At 33.7% G+C, this 18,047-nt stretch overlaps 1 protein-coding gene across 4 annotated transcripts; it reads right to left on the reverse strand.

Moving 5' to 3' along the window:
- Window positions 1-39: 39 nt before the first annotated feature.
- Window positions 40-16,715, reverse strand: LOC110606591 (protein GIGANTEA). Of its 4 annotated transcripts, none has more exons than XM_021745467.2 (16): window positions 16,496-16,715; window positions 15,991-16,025; window positions 15,586-15,872; window positions 12,549-12,620; window positions 12,345-12,399; window positions 11,819-11,958; window positions 11,325-11,599; window positions 10,039-10,094; window positions 8,040-8,280; window positions 7,553-7,703; window positions 5,741-5,950; window positions 3,891-5,441; window positions 1,615-1,683; window positions 1,236-1,454; window positions 1,006-1,098; window positions 40-653 (listed from the first exon to the last, which is right to left on the reverse strand). In XM_021745467.2, the coding sequence occupies exons 3-16, from the start codon at window positions 15,670-15,672 to the stop codon at window positions 354-356; spliced, it is 3,519 nt and encodes a 1,172-aa protein (XP_021601159.1). In that variant the 5' UTR covers window positions 15,673-15,872; window positions 15,991-16,025; window positions 16,496-16,715; the 3' UTR covers window positions 40-353. The 4 variants fall into 4 exon arrangements, with proteins under 4 accessions (XP_021601159.1, XP_021601157.1, XP_021601158.1 ...); XM_021745465.2 differs by having other exon boundaries at window positions 15,991-16,030; XM_021745466.2 differs by having other exon boundaries at window positions 15,586-16,025.
- Between the last annotated feature and the right edge of the window lie 1,332 nt (window positions 16,716-18,047).

Below are 18,047 nucleotides of genomic sequence, written 5' to 3' on the forward strand. Positions count from 1 at the left end.
AAACATTCCAAGTTATCGATGGTGTCTGCTATGCCAATCTGTGAAAAGAAATATAAATTATATCTGATAATCTACACAACAATGTTACACCCAGGCCTTTTTAGCTGACATACACATCTGGTATAGCTTTAAGAATGTCTGTGAAATTTTATCATGGCCCTGTCTACTGTTTTCACTATACACTGTTATCCTTGAGGCCTTAAACCTAGAAGCATAAAGTGAAAGTTATTTCTCTGGCCAAACATGTCCTTCAAATCCAATTACTAAGGTCTTTTTCTACCTGTAAATGTCTCACTCATAAGGAAAGAAATAATACAGATCAACCTGAAATTGTTACCAAAAGCTAGTTGATGTCAAATGGAAACAGTACAGCCTAGTTCCTTTGCAGCAGTTTCAAGAAATTGAATTGCCATTCCTGTTGCAAGTCGGCTATGAGCTTCCCAAGTTAAGCACTTCTCTATATCAGCTTGCCAATCGATGACATCTACCTTGAATAACTGATAAGAGGGTCCGCGAATATCATTTATGTCTGCTTGGTTAGCTGTAGGTTTTATCGAACAGGTATGCAAAATACTGCGAAGAACTGATGTGCTAAGAGCACGGACATGGGCACTTGGGTGCGAAAGGCATCGGATTGTAGCTGGTAGACGACACTGCATGAATCAGTCAAAAAGTAAATCAAATCAGCAAGTGTGAGGTCTGGATGTCATCTAGCAAAACATCATTCAATCAAAAGCTCAAGCTCTCAGTGCCAGGGGTCCAAGAATGTTTCATATATATTTTCTCAGAAACCCTTTCATACAAAAGTCCACAAAGCTTGAACCTTTGAAATTTAATTAGTATTACAGCGGTATCCCTTTAGTACTATGTTAAAGAACAGTTTAACCTACGAGCTTAATTCGTAACTAATATGAGATGGGTTTAATATCTTTAATAGTTTGTGTAGTTTGTACGCATATGCAATCTTTGGACTGTGAAATTTGATAATGAGGAGTGATTTTTAACCTTCAAAAGATTCGAGAGGCCATCTGCAACTGCAAATCCAGATTCTCCCCACTCTAGCACAGGCTGAACTGCTCTAGCTGTTGCTTCCAGTAACTGCCACAAATTGAAGATTGAAGCATCAAACAGCAGATAGTAAGTGATAGAGAGAATAAATTATGGATGTTAAAAGAGTTGGTCATCAGACTACGTTGGTGAATATAAAAATTACTTAGTTATAAAAAATTTCTTACCTCCAGCTGTGGTAAAGTGCAAGCTTCTCCATCCACAAGCATCCCATCTGTGGCCCGTAAAAGTAGGTCAGACGCACTTGCCAAAATTACCAATGATTCTGGTGTATCATGATTTCTCATCAGTTCTACCATTAATCTAACTATTCTCTGGTTGATTCTCCACAGCTTCTGACCCTGGTCGTCATCTTTGGCAATCCAAGGTTGCAATTCCCTCTCCGCCTGACAAGCACATAAGGCAGTGAAAGTGACTATGCAGAGTTATCGAGTAAATAAAAAATGAAAAAAACAAAATTACTGGAAGTTCAAGCAAGTGACCCTGGAAAAAAAACCTAAAAGCTTCCATTTTTTGACAAAATTCACAAATTGAACAAATTTAGACCTGAAGAACAATTGCTGTAGCTGCTTTTGTGGGCGATGCTGATACAACATTGCAAAGTGCATCCACAACCTAAACACCACAAAATAAGATGATCAATAGATAAATTTCCCATTGAAATAGCAAAAGAAGTTCAAATAATATATGGACCTACTGCACCAGTTGCCCACAACATGGTAGCAGCTCATGCATCTTAGTCATGCTACTTAAAACTTCCACAATCACTTCCTTTCGTTGCATATAGTACAAGTTAAATGTTCCTCTGTACATACACACATACATCCAGAAAGCAGTGCAGACAAACTGCAAGAGCAAGTAGACTTCAGAATCCCGGGTTAATAAGTACAGCCTATTTGGAAGATTGATTAGTTCAGCTAAAAGGAAAAAAAAATTGCACCACAAAGTTGCTGTTTAATTTGGTTAGAGGCAATTTTGTATGTTGTTCCCAAGTCCCTTGGTCATCAGCTTCTTCAAGGGCCTTTTTTCCAAAAGGATGGGTATGGGAAAACAAATTCCTGAGAAGGTGAAATATTACTTTTGCAAACGGGGTAAATTTGGCTAGGGTGGAGCCAACTAAATCAAGATATCAAGAAATTGAGCTCAAAAATCATGAAATCGAGCTTCTTCTTTTTTTTATCTAAATTAATAAATCAAGAAATTTGGCTTAAAATTTTTTACTTTTGGAGCTAAATTGAGCTCAAAAAGGAAATTTCTGGGCTAATTTGGATAAAAAAATTGAAAATGGCTAAATTAAACTTCCCCAATAAGTATAGGGGTAAACTTGAACATTTAGCCATTTACAAATTTCAATCCAAACTTTAGCAGAATATTTCTTTCCTCAAATTCTTGCTAATTTCTAAATAATATCTTGAGATCGGCGTGCTGAAAGAAATTATTCATCAAGTAGAAAATTTTGAGTGTCCAATTTGTAGAGAATGACCACTAGAGCTAACATGATTTGGTCTTTAATATAAAGTTTCCCCCTAAGGTTTCATGCATGATACTACATTATCTCATGTAAACCACTTATCAAACTAAAGCTTATTGTAAAGGTAGTTAAAACTCTAACCCAATTTTTCCAAACCAAAAGAAGAAAGTTTGAAAGAAATTAAAAACTGAAAAAAAAAAAAACAAAAAATTTCCCCTAATCCATGGTTTCAAATAACAGCCGTTACAATATTTACAGGTTTTTGAGAGGTCGTGGCCGTTAAGGCTGTTAAATAACAGCAATAAAATTTTGTTAGAGTAACAGCCGTTACAGGCCGTTACTTTCTATTCTCTGCAGGAATTTGCAGAGAATATTGTGTTCTTGCTGGAACAGCCTTCTTCATGTGATATTTGAATAATTGAAGGCTTGAAAACTATCTTTTCAGCCTTATCACTTCATTTTTCCCAAGCCAAATTGCCAAAACTATAAAAAAAAAAATTGATTTCCCTCAATTCTCAAGCTTTCTTCTCAACTTTCTTCTAAATTTCTGTAAGCTTGACTACTAAGGACTGCAGATTCCTCTGTTCACTTCTTAAAGTATCAAGAACTCTATATTTTTATTTTAGAGTGGTTTCAAAATCTATTGTGCAAAAAATTTAGTTTTTATTATTTTTTTTCAACAAATGTTAGATATTTTTTGAATCATTGTTGTAGTTAATGCAAAAATAAAAATAATTAGAGGTTAGAATGTTAGATAACTTCAATTACAAACTCAGAACTTAAGTTCTTATTATTTTTCAATAATTTTTAAATAATAATTTTTAGGGTTTTTTTGAATCCCTTTAGTTTTTACTTTGTAGTGGATGTATAAATAAAAATAATTAAAAGTTAAAATATTTGATAACTTTTAGCAGAAGAACAAAGTGGACCTACTCAACAACCTACTAAACATTTATTTTGATGGTAATTGAGGTTAATTATCATGCATGATGTTTAAAAATTGTAAATTTTGTGTTTATTTGATATATTTATATTTATTATTAAGTTGTATAACTTAGTTTTAATTGCACCTTTAAATATTTGTTAATTTCATTAATTTTACAAATTTTTCAAAAAAATTTGCATAGCGACGGACCGTTACTATTACGTTATGACTGTTACAGGCCTGTTCCCGTTATCAGCGACCACGATTTAAAACCATGCCCTACTGGCTGAAATTCTAGAACTGTTCACAGTCTGAATTTTAATTATTTAAATATTAGTGTCATAAATTGATTCCTTGCTATTGTTCATTTAATAATTTATCTATAAATAAAAATGACATTGCATTATATGAAACAAAGAAAATTACCTGTCTCCATCCTTGTTGTGCAGAAGTGCTTACTGCACTAGGTTGAGTTTCTGGTGCTGCAATCATTTTGTGCCATAGAAGTGAGACAACAGAGAAACATAACTCCTGTTTCTCCACAAGCAAGGTTCTTAAAAGAACTTGTGCACTGAAGTTGAATCCAATGTGCCTGTCCATTGTTAAGAAATTGGCCAAATCTGAAGCATCTAATGGGAAAGCTGCAATATCCTTGCCCAAGGTACTTCCTGAACCTTCTTTCGAGCATGATGATCTCTCAGTTATAATAGTAGCGTCTGAATGAGTGGATTCTACACACTGTGAAGCAGATGACTGACCTGAATCAAAGCAGCGAATGCTTAATTTTTTATTTTGCCTTTTGCCATCAAAACACACAAGGGAATCTTTCCAAACAGGTACTTGCAAGTGTGCCTCTAAAGGCTCAGCTTTTGTAACTATGGATGCAACAGCTTTGCTGTGAATGTCAATGAGGTTATATAGTGATGATGCCCTGGTGTAAATTTCATTATCCCACTTGCACCGCATCAAAACAGAGAGAGCATGCATACAAGCCTTTGACCGTCTGAATAGTTCAGAAACATGAGCAGCAACCATAGCTGCAGCCACTATCTCATTTGAACTGTAACTCCAAGAGGTACCAACAGAAGATGGTTTCAAAGAAAACAGTGCCTCCAAGATTGCTAAGATTCTATGAGTATGGTGAACAGCAGAGTCAAAGCTACTTTGGAACTCGCTACTAGATCCATTGCATCCATTTAATTTTACAGGCTTGGCCAAAGTCCGTGCATTTTTAGAACTTGAATGATTACTGCCCCTTGAAATAAAGGGGAACAATTGAAGCTCGCAGGCAAGAGCACATACAGCGGCAAGAACATAAGAATCAAATGCGGCAACAGGACCTTGTTTTTTCAACTTCCTATATTTCATGTTTTTTTGCACTTCAGATGTTAGTTGTGAGGGCTCATTGCTATCATCTGTTGGAAGACTTTCCTCATCTCTTGGTCTCTTACTCCCTTTGGATTGAGCTTCATGACTAACACACACAGTTAATACAATAAATAGTAGGCGTGAAGCAAGCTCTACAGAAGCACATGATTCTAAAAAGAGAGAATGGACCATTGTCCGAAGCTCTGCCACAGCAAGATTTTTGGAGGCAGATCCCAAGCCAGAAAAATATCTAGCTTTTCTGGTTTGCTCTCGGGAAGACTGAGGTGGAAATGTTCTTGTAAGTATAGCTTCAACAGTAGCAACAAATATCTTCATAAGACATGCTTCAGATGGACTTCCACGAGGAAGGTATTCCAAGACCTTGAGGAGAGGTATGTACAGGTTCCATGATAATATAGGAGGCTGCAATGGAGTTGCTACTACGATTTCAGGAAGATCAACTGCTGAGGAACCTAAAGGAATCAGGCCATAAGCAGCTTCCCATATGGTGCAAATTCTCCATTCAACCTCAGGGCCATGGGCACAAAGCATAGATGCAATCCCTTGGGCAGTTGCTTCTATAGTTGCTTCAGCTGCAGGCACTTCAATCTGGTCATAAATTTTTGAGATGGTATTAGGTTCAAATAACTAGTGCAAAGCTGTAAGTCATGGTCTTGAAACAAGAGTTTCCGGTTTAAGACATGGGAGCAACCACTTCATGCAAAAATGCGCATAAGATTACATAAGATTGTCTCAGGCTTCCTTTGGCAGGACATAACTGCGCAATGGCCTTTTTTTTTTTCAAGGTAGGTTTAATGGTTATAATTTAACAATGACAGCATATGAAGTGCTTTCATCATCTGAAAGCACAATGAATGACGGTGATAAATTCACTACCATTACCATACCTGCTTTCTGTAGCTTGAAAAATAACCACCCAGAGGTTCAAGTTGAACTTCAACTCCCTCAACTTGCCTTAGTGGAGGAAAAAGCAACGCAGGCTGTGAGAGAATGCGAAAAAGTAAAGCTGCTGCAGCATCAGCAGCAATTCCTGCTCTCATGGACATTGCGATCCCAATTGCACGCAAGAAATGCAAGTGCATCCAGTTCCTGGGAAGCTAGAACAGCAAACAAATAACAATTAAGCAGAATCTAATGGGAGAAAAAAAAGGAAAGATAAGTTGATCGAGTTACAACCAATCTAGAAATCTACACATTGGTGCCCAGAAAAATCAATGAACATGAAAAAATCCTGTTCATACCAAAGAATTTATTTTTTCTTTTCTGTTAGAAACAGCTCCATTCAGTGAAAATTTGTCTACTTTCAAGATAGGAGGGAGGCGGGGAGAGCAAAAAAATATGTTCAGTACAATGTACTAACATCTACTTATTGATGATTTAAAAATTGTGTAAACACGAGCATATGTGTATGCTTTGTTTTTTGTGCAACACTACAACTAGCTCTGACCAGGGTTTCAATTTCAACTCTCAAGGTCTCACAGCCTAAGAGAAAAGCTCCAATACTATTTAACTAAAGCTCATTGGTGGCACCCGTGTATGCTTCAACTCATGCCCAAAGCTCAATGAATCCATGAACCCATGAATAAGCAAGATTCACAGATTATTTTTTTAGCAAGGATACAATGTTATTAATATAGAAAGGAGAAATAGCAATTGGAGGATAGAATATCCTCCTGTCCAGAAAGCAGAAAAGCACATCAGAAACTAAAAAGAAGGATAATTAATAAGGAGTCCTTGAATTTAGAAAATTTTGCAGGTCTGTCCACCTTTTATGTTTTTGATCCAATTATAAAACAAATCAAACAAATTCAAATTATAAATGAAGAAAATAGACTAGAACAACCCTTAAGTTAACATGCCGCTTGTTCACTTCCCATACAATTAGCACTAAACTGATACATTTAAAAGTCTAGGTACTTAGAGAAAGATGATAATCTAGAGGATTCAATTGAAGACTTGTTAAAAGTTCAAGGATTCCCGTCACTCTCAAATATTATCATGTTTTCAACAAGCAAAAGTAACATCATACACCTAAATGCCACTAGAAATACAAGGATAAATAAAGGATAAAATCCACCGTAAGAAAACAAACATTTCTCATTTTATTAATAAAACTAAAGCATAAGAATAAACTTTCACATAAAGATAGAAGAATAGCAGCACATCAACATGGTGTAGATTGTTGGGGAACGCATATAACAGTTTTACTTATAAAACTAAAGCATCACTGTGAAAAAAACATTCATTGTTGTGGCAATAGGACCAAATATATCCTCATAATCAATATTCACCCCATAAGCCTAGGCCAGATTGACAACACATGGTGCAATTCCTATATATTTTTCAATGCAACAAAGAATTTAAACTAGTAAGGACGTTCTCTTTCAATATGACAAAGCATTTAAACTAGTAGGACCTTCTCTTTCAACCACGAAACCAGACTAGGTATTAGTGACAGATAATTAGCATGTTCCACATATATCTTGCAGATGTGAAACAGTAGCATCCTCATCATAACTTTTCACTTTTGGACTAAATAAATGTCTAATAAGCCACTAAGATGAGGCGTATTTAGTAACAAGGTGGAATTCTATAATGATGTAAAATTCACAAATAAATTTCTAAACTATAAGTAAAATGATCATTTTGATGGTTGTTGAGGAAAATTTGAATTTCAACTATCAGACTAGCCAACATACCCTTATGCCAGATGCATAATCTTCAGCAGCTCGGAGGAGTTCCACAAGTTGTACAGCAGCATCAAGTGCATCTGGAGCCCATGAAGGTGGTGCTTCTAAAAGTCCAAGAAGAAGCCGCTGGGTGGCACTTGGAGTTGCAATGGCATAATATCTGACCCATTGAAAGAACAAATTTAACACACTTCAATAGAGGAGCTTCAGACTAGTAACAAGTGGCACTTAGACACGCATATCAAAAAAAGTGGCATTTAGACACTTGAAACAGAGGATCTTTTCTATTTCACTGTCTTGGGTCACAGGTATTTAAGTTTCCACCTTTATCTCTTGCTCTTGTACATGATACCCATTCTTAAAAATGTACTTTTATATAGAACAGGCACAAAAGAAATATGTCACTGTGATGCCCAAACATGGCACATGTGTTCTAGACAATATGCAAAAAGTATTTAAGAAAGGACATCAAATACACATCCACTAAAATACTCACCTATGAAATAAACGTGCATATGGCTCAAGAGCTGGTAGCCCAGCAACTAAATGTTCGTCTAGAGCTGTTGTTGGAGGAGGAAGTAAAAGAGCAGGGACAGCAGCTGCAGTTAATGTAGCAGTTTCATAACGAGCCACTTCATCATCGCACACACTTAATATAACCCCAGCACCATTGGCTACAGCCCATCTAGGGGTTGATGGCATGAGCTGAGGATGCTTCCCAGATCCGCGAGATGAAGCTAAAGAAGAACAAAAATGAAAGAAGATGAATAAGTTAGTTCACTGTGATATATTTTTCCCAAGTGGTAACCTCCCATAATATTTTTGTGCTGCAATAAAACATTGATTCCTCAGTAAAGAGAATATTAACTGTAAAATACACTTTTCAACATTGTAAGACCATAATGCAATTATTGGAAATCTTCATCTCAAAGAATCAACATCTTGTGTCAGTTTCATATCTCCAAAATAATAATATTAACCATGAGAGGTATAATTCAGGATATTTCAAACCGAACTCCCTGCAAGCCTACAAATTATAGTAGTTTGTAAGATGAGCAAATTATATTCAATATTAGACCTAATTCCTATCACTAGTAACAGCTTAAAATCACAAAAGTACTAGTGTTGTATGTACACTTATTTACGGGCACATTTCCACAAGTTACCACTAAATTTTGGCATTTTCAGCAAATTCAATTTAACCAGAAAAGGTCACTATTGCCAAATTTTTTATAGGAATTTTAGGCATTAGTGAGAAATATCCTATTGTTAATTATAGAACTATACTAGAAAAATTTTACTTGGTTATCCTATCAAATTTTTGGATTAAATTTCCATCAAAATCTAGCAGCATTATCCTTAGTGAGTTAAAACTAAAGTGATTTATTGACAGATTGAAGTTCAGTGAGCAAGCTGAAATAAGGGATGAGTACAACAGATGGGCAAATTAACATGTGTTTATATGCCAATTCACAAAAATGCTAACACTACAACAACTGCAAATGCTGAATTGGAATCAGGACTTCGGGAGTTAAAAAAGAAGGAAAAATAAAAACTATAGATAGAGATCAAATTACACAAACCATAATGCATCTACATAACAAATATCAAGCTCCTCACAAACTACTATAGAATTAAAAATCATGTAAACTTTGATAATTAAAAAAATAATAATAAATAAAATAAAACATAATAGGGTATACTTCAAGTCCTCAATAGTCAACAATCCTCCCTCCATCTTGCATTACTGATTTAAAGGGAACTCTTGATAAAATCAGAAGAATAGAGATCTTCAGAAGTAGACCTAATTAGTAGGCACTGGGTAAGGGGGTCTAAATAATATCCTACCTAGGCCCAGCTCGCCAATATAATTAAGAAATTTTGTTTTGAAATTAAAATGTATATTTTTAAATAAAATATATTTAAATATAAAATTATTAAATATGTAATTTTTATGTATATTTGTGTATGAAACAATGTACCAGTTAACTCTTATCCAAGCTCTAAGGACCAAGCGGGTGGGGCCTGAGGTCATGCACAAATCTAATCACATGGTACCACTTTCTAAAAGAAAAGCTAGAAAAGCTTTTAACATTTTGAGAATCTGAACATATTCTTAAATTAGATTATCCAATTCAAATATAATCATAGATCACCTTATGAAAAAGGAATCCACTTCTTGAGGAAATTAACTTTAACCATTTCACCACCAGAGCAACATTTTTAGCCATCAAATTGGCAAAGTATAATAACCTCCATCCCACCCAAAAACTTAGGCTTACAAAAGGTTTCCCAACTTAAAATATAACTTACTACCCTACCTCAAATGAAAGGAAAAGATATCTCATGATTGACTCAATTCTCTGAACCACTCCAACAAGTAACAAAGAAAGTGATCGTGTGTATATATATAGACAAAAATATTTACATTGAAGAAGGAACAGGATGAGCAGTTAAAAATAGATATTATTTCCCTAGAGGTAGATTTAACAAACCAGTTATAGGTGGCTTGAGCTCTCCAGCTGCATATTTACCCATAACACCACTACACCTGAAAACATTTTAACAAGTATGATTAAGGGCATATTCACAAATTGCTAAATTTCTACTACAAGAAATGTTTCACACAATTTTAGCAAATTGTAGTTATTTAAGCAAGATTAAAGAGGAACAACTTAAAAAGGTAATAAATATGATTGGTAGTCCATTAAAAGTCAATATCACTGCAACAAACAAACAAATTAAAAGAAAAATAGAAAAACCATGGTAAACAAATTAAGAAATAAAACAATTGCATCAAATACTGTCATGCAAATAATAAAGTTATGAACCCAAAATGACTGTCAATTATGTTAAAAGGAGGGGAAAAAAAAAATCAAAATTTCAAACTTAGACTGATCTAAATCTCGTGTTTTGAAAATCAGTAGAGGGCACTATAACCTCAACTTCATAACAAATTATCAAACAACAAAAAGAAAATACCATTGCTTACATTACACAATCAAGCGGTATTGGCTTCATATAAAAAATTATAAGATTAGGAAATGAGAAGATTATTGACCATATCAAAAGTCTTTCTGAAAGGAAAATACATGTCCTATCAGCCACTTTATATTTTATAAAAGGAAAGAAATAACAATATACTTGAGTTGCGAGTTCCTATGGGCTCTCATGAACAACATCAACTCTTACTCAGCCACTCCACCTATTATGTTGTAAGCCACACTAGATTTTATATCAGAAAAGGACGGGCTGCTATGGCATTATCCAACCATCATAGAAAGACAATTAGATAGCAACATAGAATTTTTCCGAGTCTCATCACTGGACTAATAGGTTTAAGATTCTAAACCTTTAGAATGTTGATTCTCCAAAACAATGTGATAAAATTCTAAGTCATACTAATTCTAGCACTATTATGAAAATGCCATAAATAAGCCATACAAGACATTAGCATTTTTCCCCTTATCCATCCCAAAAATAATACTTAATCACATTCATCATCCTCAAAAAGCCATCCCACCATCTATTTGTCCCTTCAATTAGGACTCCAGCCCAAATCTTATATAAACCAACTAAAAATTGCTTGTGATAAGGCTTTTAATGGAAACTAATTATTGTCTCTTCTATTAAAAAATTGTGCAATTCATCATTTTGGTTAGAATTAAATCTAGTCCTTTACAAGGCTGGCCATTCATGCATGACTAAGTGTCAGCCCTTGAAAATCAATTACTTCCTAGCCAAAAAGAACAACAAATATTGAAAAAAACAAGGCACTCACCATCGGAAGTAATCACTTCTAATACCCAAAGGTGCAGCAAGTAATATGTCAGTGATCCACGGGGATAAAGGCCTTAAAGGTTTCCTCTCCTGTTGTACTGAAGGCGTGGGACAGGATTCCCTATCTACTGAGCCACTACTTGTAGCATGGTTGCCACCATTGCTTCTCTCTGTTTCACTATTCTGTTGTTCCACCTTATATACTGGGCGATTGTAATGAGTCAAAATTCTCAAAATCTCTCCACATGCCAAAGCCCATTGTTCAGAATATTCATTCTGTACAGCAAATATACATAACATATTTAAATATTCTTTCTAGCTTGTGAAGCAATACAGTTAAAAGGAAAAAAAAAAAAGCCTCACTGAGTGGATAAAATCCAAAAGTGAATTAGAAACTATTATTTATCAAGAATAAAAAATATTGTTAAAGAAAAGGGAGGAGAGGAAGAAGATGGACAGATTTGAAAGCTATGTTCATCTTTTTAGGCAACTTGCCTCACTGCTTGGGCAGACCAAGGAAATGAAAGAGGCAAATGGAGGACTACTCCTATCATACACCAGTCCATCTATTAAACATGAAATAATTGGAAGAACAACTGCATGCCCGTGCTCCGGATGATGGAGAACAAATGTAGCTGCAATCAATAAAATGTATCAAGCAGTTACCATGAAGCTACAAGAATGTTTTCTGTTACTCCCTTCATCCCACAAAGATATGCCTATAGTTATTTTCACATAGATTAAGTTAATATAGTTAAAAATAATAATTTTATATTGCCTTTTCCAATATACCCTCCATTTGTTACTCCATTACTACATTGTTCTCGTAACTAGTAATTTTCACTTTTTTAATGTATATTAAATAAGGGTATATTGGGAAGCTAATAAATTACCATCTTAAAAGGGAAAATGGCCTATAATTTGGGACGGATAGAAAAGAAAAGCAAGCCTATCTTTGTGAGACGGAGGAAGTAATATGGTACTCGATAAGTCTAAAATATGTAAGATAAAGAATCAATACCCAAAACATCATCAAAGAGGCGTTTCTCCTTTGATGGATAACGATTACGAATCAGCTGTCATGTCAAAATAATATGCACATCAATAAACTATAACCTCAATTGAATAGGATATTTCAACATCAGGTATATGCATATGAAATTTAGCATGGTGTTTATTGACATATCATATAAATAAGGAAGCCTAGCAAAGATATGAAACATACCTCAGCAATATCATCAGGAAACTGTTCAGATGTGAATTGCCCAAAGTACTCAACATATGCAGTAATTTGTGCCTGCAGAGTAGGAAGGGGCAGATACAAATTTGCATTTCAATTCTTGGAGGAAATATATTTTATCTTCTAAGGAAACATGGACGAGAAATTTCCAAATCACGCACATTTTCATGTTAATTAATCTAAAATAAAGAATTTTTTGATGCACAAGCCATTGGAAAGGAAGAAATGGGGTGCTAATGAGAGATCATCTCAATCTCAAGCCAAAGTCCAAATCAGTATCAAAAAAAAAATCAAAACATATATTAAGAAGCAGCACCCTGCGATGAGGGATGAATTAGCTCTTAGTTTCTGTTCCACATATCTACTTGCAGCCATTCTTAATTCACTTGTTTAGATAATAATGTTCAGATGTTGAATTTAACAAATTCCAGTGATCTGTGCTCTCTTTTGTCTTTTATGATCTAATATTGAATGACTATATCTGCAGTATTTGATCACGGAAAAATGTCATGTGATGCAGAACCTAGGATCAACTCGTGATCAAAAACCCATCACACAATTTTATATCTTGCAAGGATTACTTTACTACACTAACCAACAAATGTGATTAGAAACATAAATAATTAAGCAATTTCAGCTAAAAACACCACAAGAAATTCATATTAGACCGTCACAAGGTTGAACCATATAAGTTGCTAAACAGCGGAGAAAATGAAGTTCAACTAAGAATTCTCACTATGAGAAAATATCAACTTTTTAACTCTCCTAACTTGAAAAATATCACAACGTTCTTATACTTCAAGCAGTTAAAAATAATGCCCCCTTGTGCACACATCATCATGGCTTTGCATATTGTAAAAAGTTAAGATGCTAGTCATCCTTCATGAATGAAGAAAATGTCCCCCGAACGAAACACAGGTCACAGTTGTATGTCTTCTAAAATTATAAGAATGACCCAAGTCCCGAGTCCAGAGTCTCAAGGTTGCTCGCAGATCAGAAATAATTTTGCTTAAACAATTGTATTTGCTTTCCTTTGAAATGCAAAAAGGGTAGACTGACAGACCTGGTTGTAGCGGAGTGACACTAAATATATAGAAAAATATACCTTAAAATATATCAAAGGTCAAAGGTCACGCCCCTAAGGATCAAGGAAAATAATGGATGAGAGGGAAATAAGAAATGAATGCAAATAAGTCCAAACAGTGCATCTGGACGTTTAGTCTATTTGGTATCAAGGTTGAAACTACTTCTGTCGAAAAGCACAACTTTAGATGCTATATTGTTTAATTTGAAATTGTTGCTTATAGCAAATTTGCGTTTAAAAAAATTTAATAGCTTATAATCAACATATTCAATATGTTGCTTTTCTCAATAACTCTTCCAACAACAATGCTTTCACTCCAAGATATTTGGTTACTCTGTTCCTTCCCAATACACAACATAATCACAAGGAATCTACTCGAAGTGATGTCAGCAAACTAGAACACAAATATTAAACTACTACAAAACTTCATCTCTATGACACGATCTACCCTATTAACATCAAGTAGTAGTAAAAGGTAAAGTAGAGGAACAAAGCACTAGTGTCATCCTCATGACCTTTGCATATTCTAACCTACACTACTATCTCTCATGGTGAAAATGTATTCCCCCGGCTGATCAGATTTTTGAAGAGGCAAATAGATTCGCACCAACTAACCCTTATGCCCATGCTAAGCAAGACTTTCCAGTTCCCACACATACATAAGAACATATGTAGCTTAGGCACAACGAGGTCATAGAAAATAACCCCATAGATTATCACCTCTAATTTGCAAGATTCTGGTATCCAACCATGAATGTCTATCTAGCATTCCATACATCTGCAGTTAGATTTTAACTGTCTTATTACAGTTCAAATGCTACCTAGCATCGCATTAAAAATAGGCAACGTTTTGGAAGCTAGAAAGATCAGTGAACCAGAAAAGAAAGAAGATTAAGTATCAGGACTCTGACATCAGCTTGACATACTAAACATACAATTAAATGCATTTGATATTCATCACCAATAATAAAGTTTATTTATTTATTAAGCATCAAGACTTCTGCAATGAAAGCTAAAAGTGCCTGAAATATTTAATTTCCAAAAATCATTTTATAAGTAAAAGTTAATAATATAAGATACAGTGTCTAGAAGCATAGCACTGAAAATAAGGATTGCATCAACTTTTGCTTTCAGTTCGACATAGTTATTCTACCACCAAATCTCCTCCACTTACATCACCAAGAGTTTCCACTGCATACTGGCACACTTAATTCTCCTCAGAAAGTCCAAAAAGATTATTTCAAATGGCCAAGCTCACCTAACATAGTCAGAATAAAACCTCATGGAACAGAAACCTGACATCCTAATACAATCATCATTTGGCTTTTCTCCATAGACACTGCATAAACAAAGAGAACAAAGATGCCAAAAAATATCATAGGCTTTTCTGCATATTCACCATGGTAAAATAGAGCAACTTTATTGGCCCTGGCAAGCTCATTCCAACTGTAGTATAGAACAACTTCCATCCAATCAAGAATAATTTAACCTTGGAAACTACTTTCTACTTGTGTTTTATTTCTTGTTTGTAGTAGTCGGTTGAGTTATGTAGCAGGATCATTTGCCCTCCATGGTGGACTACCATTTCTTTCTCGGATAAATTTCCTTTCCTTGTCTAAGAATAAATACATAATGTCCACAAGTAATACATTTTGATATATAACAAGAGGTATTTGAATTTAAAATTAGTATTGGTATATATGATTTCTCACTTAAAAAGCCTATGTGAAACAAATTCAGATCCACTTCAAATCCAACTGCACATCTATTCAAATGGACCCTAAGAAGGAATATCATAGATTCTTTCACTTCTGAATCAAATAAAGTGAAGGTGAAACATACAATTGATTTCAAGACAACAATGAAATATAGTACTAGAAGAAAAACTGGTAATAAAAATAAAATACAAAAATAAATGAGAAATTTTATTTATCTGACCTTTCGTTGCTGGGCATCTTGTGGAGGTGGCCAAAACAATGATGAGAACTGAAGACCATCAATCCATCTCTCAGAAGAACTTGCCATAAAAAGATATTTTCTTTTCTTCCAAACAAACCCTTTTCTTTTTATGCCAAGAAATAACAGAACCAACAAGAAATCCCACAAGCTTCCCTTCCAACAACTACCAATCAAGAATCAATATGTCGTAGTTCAACATTCCGGCCCAATGGCTCCCTGAGCCCCAGAGTTGTCAATAGAGAACCAAAATTGAGCTTGATTCTGCGCTGAAATAATTCAAAAACAAATCAGTTCACCTCTCTCATTGAAAATTTCGTCTCAGTATGTTATTTTCTCATCAAAACTCGAAGCCTATGCTCCTGTATAGTGTTAAACGTCCAAAACCTGATAGTTGTAACTCATCTTACTATTGGATTCAACTGCTCTGCAACAAGAAATTAAAATTAAAATTAAATTAGACTTATACGATCAGATTCTGAGAAAAAATTAAAGCAAATACAGAGTTATAATCAAATTAGGCTCAGAAAATCAGGTATCTGAAGAAAAAATTAGAGAAAATGAGACAAAAATTTTATAAAAAATGGAAACCCACAAAGAATCAGAAGAGCCATTGATTCAAACATAACAAAGAAACATCATAGTAAGAATGGCTTTCAGGTAACCATTTTCAGCTGGTAAATTAAGGGTAAAATAAATCATGAAATTTTAGGATTTAATTTAATTTAAAAAAAAAAAGCAAGCAAAAATTATACCCATAAGAAAAAAAAACCAACAACTTTGAACTAAAAAATCCAAGAACCCAGAAAAATAGAATCAGGGTAAGAAGCTGATAATTAAAAATAAATTTAAACAAACAAAAAAAGGAGAAGAAGAAAAGAAGACAAGGTACCTGGTACTGGTGTAGTGGAATTACTAGCATCTGAAACTTGCTTCGATTTTGCTGATTTATTTTGGATATTTGTTTCTGTGACTTGTAAAAATGAGATTTTTCTTTTTCTTTTTTTTGCTTCCAATTTGTCACCGAAATAAAATTTGTTCTTTTTTTTTTTCTCAGGAAGAATTATTAAGAGGTTGTAGTTCGTGAGAGAGAGAGAGAGATAGAGAGAGGAGGAGGAGGAGGAGATCTTTAGAAGGCCTCTAGCTCTAAGATTGCCAGCTGACGTGGCAATGATATTTTCCTCTCACCTGAGAGGCCCAAGTCATCTCCCTTCATATCCATGCATACATACATACATACATACATGATTTGGCATACGACACGTGTGTCCGAAAACAGGCCGAATTTGACGAGCACGAGGTGGAGAAGCTAGAAAGCAACAGAAGGACAAAAACACTAGGCTTATGAAATGACTAAAATGCCCCCAACATGTTAATTATAATATTGTTAGTTGCTGTTTGGAATTATTGCAGGAGTTGTTTGGGATTAAAATATTGGGGTTGGGTAGTGGAACTGTCCTAGATATTTTTCCCTGGGTTTAGTTGGATTTCATTCTCACGAGTACGTCTACCTCTAAATTTCAAATTTATTGTCTAATGTGCTATTATTTTTAATTTAATTATTAAATATCTACATGAAATTTAATAAATTAATAAAATAACTACATATTTTGAATTTAATTATTAAATATAATTTTTTATTAATTTTTAATTATATGAGACAGGGTATTTAAATAAATTTAAAAAGTCTTAAATTCTATTTTTTCGATTATTATTTTAAAAAATATATATATTTATTTTAAATATATTAAGAAATTTATTAAAAAAACAATAATTTTAAAATAATTAAAAAATAAATAAATAAAAATTATGGAACATAAATAATATAATTTCCAAATAAATGAATGAACTTTAAAAAAGTGATAATTAATTAATAATTTTATATTTAAAAAAAATAACTATTTTTATATAAATATTTGTATCATAGTTATTTGCTATACTATGTAAATTATTCTACATGTCTATAATTTTTCATAAAATTGACAGATAGTGAAACTTGGTGGACTTCATGAAGTGGAAAACAACACTAAATGAGAAATAAAAGAAAAGTAATATTTTTTTTGTTGACTTTTTCACTATTTTATAATAAAAAATAAGATGGGTGGTGTAGTTGACTCATGAAAAGTGATTGAGCACTTCATTTGGAAATAACTTTGATGTTTGTAGTGGGAAATACACGCATCTTGATGAAGAGTCGGTTGATATAGTGTTTGAATTTTTCTTTTCACGAATAAAATTATTTATTAATTTATTAATTATATAATATTATATAATTTATTTTGAATGATTATTATAAAAATAACAATAACAGTATAAATTAATTATATTGTTAATGGGTTTATTTAAAAAAAATACAAATTATATAATTATTAAATGTTTTTTTACTTTTACAACATTAACCATAATTATTAAATGTTATTACATTTAAGTACTCCCACTTTAAT

This window comes from Manihot esculenta, chromosome 18, assembly GCF_001659605.2.
Source record: "Manihot esculenta cultivar AM560-2 chromosome 18, M.esculenta_v8, whole genome shotgun sequence".
Classification (NCBI taxonomy): Eukaryota; Viridiplantae; Streptophyta; class Magnoliopsida; order Malpighiales; family Euphorbiaceae; genus Manihot; species Manihot esculenta.